At 41.4% G+C, this 6,283-nt stretch overlaps 1 protein-coding gene across 2 annotated transcripts in view; it reads right to left on the bottom strand.

Annotated features, from left to right (window-relative positions):
• Nucleotides 1-3,010: 3,010 nt before the first annotated feature.
• The window catches only part of TCAIM (T cell activation inhibitor, mitochondrial), a 47,684-nt gene continuing 44,411 nt past the window's right edge, over nucleotides 3,011-6,283 (bottom strand). For both annotated transcript variants that reach the window (XM_040353073.1, XM_040353072.1), the window contains 2 exons: nucleotides 5,010-5,141; nucleotides 3,011-3,544 (listed from right to left, as the gene is read on the bottom strand). In XM_040353073.1, coding sequence (XP_040209007.1) covers nucleotides 3,313-3,544; nucleotides 5,010-5,141 — 364 coding nt within the window. In that variant the 3' untranslated portion in view covers nucleotides 3,011-3,312. The remainder of the gene's footprint in view (nucleotides 3,545-5,009; nucleotides 5,142-6,283) is intronic.

Genomic DNA, 6,283 nt, shown 5'->3' with positions numbered 1-6,283 from the left:
TCGTAAACCAGCGTCGGGTATGCAAATTAGCAGTTACGGCGATCCACGAAACTTTTTCCCGTCGTTACGTCGCCGCAAGTGTTAGTTTGCCGTTGCACAGATAGGGCACCTTTTACAAAGTGTAAACTTACTACACCATGTAAAAGTATACCCGTCTTTCCCGCGTCGCTTTTGAATTTTTTTAAAATGTTTCTTTTTCCCGGAGCAAGTCTTTTTTACCCGTCACGATTCACAAAACTTTGGCGCGTCGTAAGTTCGCGCAAAGCACGTCGGGAAATTTGCGACGGGAGCATGCGCAGTACGTCCGGCGCGGGAGCGCGCCTAATTTAAATGGGACTCGCCCCATTTGAATTGGCCCGCCTTGCGCCGAACGGATTTAGGATACACCGCCGCAAATTTCCAGGTAAGTGCTTTGTGGATCGGGCACTTAGCCAGAACATTTGCGGCAGTGTAACCTAAATCGGTTACGTTACGCTGCGCCGCCTGGCTGTGAATCTGGCCCTTTGTGCCTAAAACGCATCTACGACTCTTTGATACATCTAGCATTGATTGGAAGACATATTACTGTTTAAACGACCAGTGAAAGATACACTGAATGACACATTTCAACAAAAAAGGGGATATCTCAATCATGACTTCCTACAGTTATACTTTAGCCATTGTCCAGCTTCTGTATTAAAGCACATCTCAACCCAAGAACAAAAAATGTGCAGCTTACCAGTTCTAATGCCGCGTACACACGGTCGTTTTATGTGATGAAAAAAAATGAAGTTTTTAAAAACGTCACTTTAATTGACTGTGTGTGGGGGAAAACGTCGTTTTATGTCTTCTAAAAAACGACCAAATAAAATTGAAGCATGCTTCAATTTTATGTGTCGTTTTTCAAAACGTCAACTTTTACTTCACAGAAATTGACCGTGTGTAGCAAAAACGTCGTTTAAAACGACGTTTTTTCATCCGCGCATGCCCAGAAGCTACTTATGAAGCAAGCTTCAATGGAAAAACGTGGTGAACGTAACCTCGCTTTGCTAGAACATTGTGAGAAAAACGATGGTGTGTAGGCAACTTCGTCTTTGAAAATTGAAGTTTCAAAAACGTCGTTTTTTACTTCACAGAAAATGTCGCTTTTTTTCATCACATAAAGTGATGGTGTGTATGCGGCATTAGATTTGGGGGTGCACAAGTTTTATTTTTTCAGACTTTTTTTTTTTTAGACCTGTAATCCTGCCATTAACACACTCCCTATCCTAGGATGTTCACTCTTGCACTGTATTTATAGGAGGGAGCCATGGGTGTCACCTAGGCTGGACTTGTCTGCTTTTACTAAACAACCACCCACCTTATACAGTAAGTGAGAGAAAAACAGTTTACATATGAAAGATAACATTCTTTGTTTCAGATCATCTCACAAGAAGTGACAAGGACACTGTATTTCTAGCAAGATCAGACGTTATTTCGCCTGTACTTGCTGAAAATTTTCTTAGCCTGAAAAATCAAAACCAAAGCAGCCACCATATCTAAGGATTGATAAACCACAATAGACCATGTATTGTTCTTTAGGTTAATTATCCTTCGCTATCCCTATGTACAAGTATGTACAAGTATTGTCTTCAAGCCACAGCAGGACTTAGTAACATGGTCCTATAGGTACTCCACTCCCTTATTAACTTCAAAGCAGAGGAAAACCAGAGAACAGATAGGTACATGTTAAGTCAACAGGGTACGGACAGCTATTAATGCCTGGGAATAGATGGTTCCCTACCTTGTCATATTCACCTAGATTAGTGTATGTGTGCTTCATTGTTAAATCAAAAGTGGAATGGCAAACATTTATGTACACAACAAAACATGACAGTCATACATGGACCAAAATTCAGCTGGTTCAGCAGGGACTGGCCAAATTTCGATCTATTGATTCAGTTGTGTACAACCAGCCTGTTGCATTTTTCCCCAATCAGTGGTGCTGGCAACACTGATCATTGTAATCTGCTGGTAGGGAAGATTTCCCCCGTCAGCAGAATACAATAGATCAGCAGGAAGAATTCCCACATCCACATCAAATGTGTGGATACGGAAATTGACTCTTTTTTTTTTTTTTCATTCAACTTTTCTCGAAAAAAAAAAAAAAAGTTAAAATAATGAATGTATGGGCAGCCTTACCCAAGAGGACTATGCTTTGTTATAATTAGGGTTGTCCCGATACCGATACCAGTATCGGGACCGATACGGAGCATTTGCGGGAGTACTTGTACTCCCGCAAATGCCCCCAATGCCAGATCCAATACTACCCCCCCGCCGCCGTCGCCGCATACCGCAATGCCCCCGCCGCCTAGTTAATCAGCGTGCAGGGAACATTACAGCTTTCATTTGAATAGCTGTCTGTTCCCCGCTACGCGCATAGACACTCCCCCTTGCTCGGGATTGGACGGGTGATCTGCACTTTGACAGACAGATCACCCGTCCAATCCCGAGCAAGGGGGAGTGTCTATATGCGGCGCGGCGGGGAACAGCTAATCAAATGAAAGCTGTAATGTTCCCCGCACGCTGATTAACTAGGCGGCGGCATCTAGGTATGGGGAGACATGGCTGCATCTGTGGGGGGACATGGCTGCATCTGTGGGGGGACATTTTAAAAAAAGTATCGGTATTCGGTATCGGCGAGTACTTGAAAAAAAAGTATCGGTACTTGTACTCGGTCCTAAAAAAGTGGCATCGGGACAACCCTAGATAATAGTGTGGCTCAAAACATCTACCACTGCATTACTGGCTATTTGACAAATCCAGAATAGGATTGATAAAAAAACGTGTTGCTTATTTCGTTTCCCATAGCTTTCTGCAACAAACTTGTTCTTTCGCTCATGCAAAGAAACCCCTTTGTGAAATTAAGTCACAGCCGTCCAAAAACTTTGCTAAAATAACCCAAACTGTGCAGATACAGTAAGGAGCAGGAATTCCCCCTTTCTGAAAGCGGAACATTCAGGGACACAAACAACTCAACCTGCTTAGCCCGTTATTCATGACCCAAACCATTTATTCCTAAATAAGCTACTACAGTACTGCCCAGCATTGTCTCCGTTATCATAGATAACAATTAGAACTTCCAAAGATCATGGCTAACATTCTCTTTGATTTGTACATTAAGGTTGTAATGCAGTCATTCTCCACTAATACAGTATTCACAGTCCAGTAGAACATACTGATATCTGAACTGCTCGATTGCAAAAATGCATAACAAATATATGTAGTTGAGTCTAGATATTAAAGATCTATGCGTATATTAAAGTATGTGTGATTGCCAATTACTGAGGTAAGCTATGATTTGCTTTTCCAGTTCCAGGGGATACATAAGTCTCCATCTTGCAGAATTGAGTAGTAATGAGAGACACAGAGGTGCATGCCATCCAGACTAGGCAATGGTTCTTCAATCAGTCGTCGACAACAGTCAATCATTTGTTTGCTGGATACACTGGGCTCCTTATACAGTCGGCTCAGAGATGCTCTGGCCTTGCAAGCTTTGGTCAGCTCCTGTTCTACAAATTTTAACCTATGAAAAAAAAAATATATATATATAATTTCAGACACCTAGATCGCATTATGGAAGAGTGGAAAAAAAAAACACATTTATCCAGATTACACAAGGAAGGACATTATCACCTGGAATACGAATCAGCAAAATAAAAGCCAATCCAGACACATTGCACCTAGAATGTATTAAATGAGGGCATGTATTAATTTAACCTCTTCCCATACTGTGGCCGAGTATTTACGGCCGCAAGGTGGCTCTGATCTGCCGGGAGGCCGTCTATATACGGCCTCCGGCCGCGCGCCACTGGGGGGCGCGCGCCCGCCGCGTCACACAGGTGCCGATGCGCGTGCCTGGCGGCCACGATGTCCGCCAGACACCCACGATCGGCAGTCACAGAGCCAGGGACGTGGAGCTCTGTGTGTAAACACAGAGCTCCACGTCCTGTTAGGGAGAGGAGACCAATGGTGTGTCCCTTGTACATAGGGACAACCATCAGTCACCTCCCCCAGTCAGTCCCCTCCCCCTACAGTAAGAATCACTCCCAGGGTACATATTTAACCCCTTAATGCCCCCTAGTGTTAACCCCTTCCCTGTCGGTCACATTTTTACAGTAAACAGTGCATTTTTATAGCACTGTTCGCTGTATAAATGTGAATGGTCCCAAAAATGTGTCAAGTGTTCGATGTGTCCCCCGTAATATCGCAGTCGTGCCAAAAATTGCAGATCGCTGCCATTACTAGTAAAAAATAATAAAAAAAAGTAATAATTCTATCCCCTTTTTGTAGGCGTTATAACGTTTGCGTAAACCAATCACTATACCCTTTTTGCTATTTTTTTACCAAAAATATATATATATATATATATATATATATATATATAGAGATAGATAGATAGATAGATAGATAGATAGATAGATAGATAGATAGATAGATAGATAGATAGATAGATAGATAGATAGATAGATAGATAGAATACGTATCAGACTAAACTGAATTTTTTTTTTTAATGGGATATTTATTATAGCAAAAAGTAAAAAATATTGTGTTTTTTTCAAAATTGTCTCTATATTTTTGTTTATAGCCCAAAAAATAAAAACCGCACAGGAGATCAAATACCACCAAAAGAAAGCTCTATTTGTGGAAAAAAAAAGACGTCAATTTTGTTTTGGAGCCACGTCGCACGACTGCGCAATTGTTATTCAAAGCGCGACAGTGCCGAAAGCTGAAATTTATCTTGGGCAGGAAGGGGGTATATGTGCCCAGTAAGCAAGTGGTTAAAAACTCTTTTTGCTAGTGTTGTCTATAGCAACATATCAGATTCCCCTGTATTATATAAGCCATTAAAATCTAGGTTTTGCTTTCTAGCAGAGTTTATATGGTAGATTAACTTTAGAAATATATTGTGATTACCTCTCAGTTGAAAAAACTCTCAAATGCTAGAGACAAATACATCCAAGCTATAGATCTTCATAGGGAACACTTACTCCTCTTTCCTTTTCAAGTTGTCTCTGGCTTTCTGTGCATGCGTCACAAGAAACCATTGCAGGGATGCAGGATCACATACAGACGGTATGCTGAAGTGTCCCATCTCATGTAACCGTGGCACAAAACGATCACTGTAATTTGAGAAAATAATGCTGTGTATTAGCAGCATACATTAAAGACAGAAAGAACAAATATATGGATGCTGCCATTGCGTAGCTCTTTCAAAATATATTGTCTGTCTGGAGGACAGACTGGAGTGCAGAATTGCTACAGTCACTGGTCTGACAGCATTTACAAAGCTTTATGTAAACTTTGGCAGCGCTCTTGAAGTTTTACTAAACCCACAACAGTAAAATCAGTCTGTATATGCAGTATAGCATGCTTGTTATACTCACTGTGGATAATGGGTAAAGAAGGATAATAGCGCAATTATCCTTCTTTACCCATTATTTACTTTGTTTATACCCAATTTAATTGCTGCTTATCAATCCGATTTTTTACCTTAGCGCAGTTGTTTCCAAATTTTTCTATACTCACTGTGGAACCCAAGGGGTGAATCCTCTGCATTGTGTAAAAAGGCCGTTTTATCCTGTACGCATAGATTAGGGATGAGCTGAACACCCCCCGGTTTGGTTTGCACCAAAACATGCGAACAGGCAAAAAATTTGTTCGAACGCGTGAACACCGATAAAGTCTATGGGACACGAACGATACAAGTTATTGTCATAAAAAGAGTTTGGGGACCCGGGTCCTGCCCCAGGGGACATGCATCAATGCAAAAAAAGTTTTTTCGGGAGCAGTGATTTCAATAATGCTTAAAGTGAAACAATAAAAGTGAAATATTCCTTTAAATTTTGTACCTGGGGGGTGTCTATAGTATTCCTTTAAAGTAGCGCATGTTTCCCGTGTTTAGAACTGTCCCTGCACAAAATGTAATTTCTAAAAGGAAAAAAAAAAAAGTCATTTAAAACTACTCGCGGCTATTTATAAATTGTCGGGTCCTGGCAATACAGATAAAAGAAAAAAATAAAAATAAAATAAAAAACACAGCAGGGGTCCCATCCCCCCCATTACCAGGCCCTTTGGGTCTGGTATGTATATTAAGGGGAACCCCGAACCAAAAAAAAAAAGCGTGGGGCCCCCCCCAAATTCCAGATCAGGCCCTTCAGGTCTGGTATGGATTTTAAGGGGAACCCCACAAAAAAAAAAAAAAATGGCGTGGGCCCCCCCAAAAATACATACCAGACTTATCCAAGCACGCAACCTGGCAGGC

The sequence above is a fragment of the Rana temporaria genome, chromosome 5, assembly GCF_905171775.1.
Source record: "Rana temporaria chromosome 5, aRanTem1.1, whole genome shotgun sequence".
Classification (NCBI taxonomy): Eukaryota; Metazoa; Chordata; class Amphibia; order Anura; family Ranidae; genus Rana; species Rana temporaria.
This window is presented reverse-complemented; position numbering and strand designations above follow the sequence as displayed.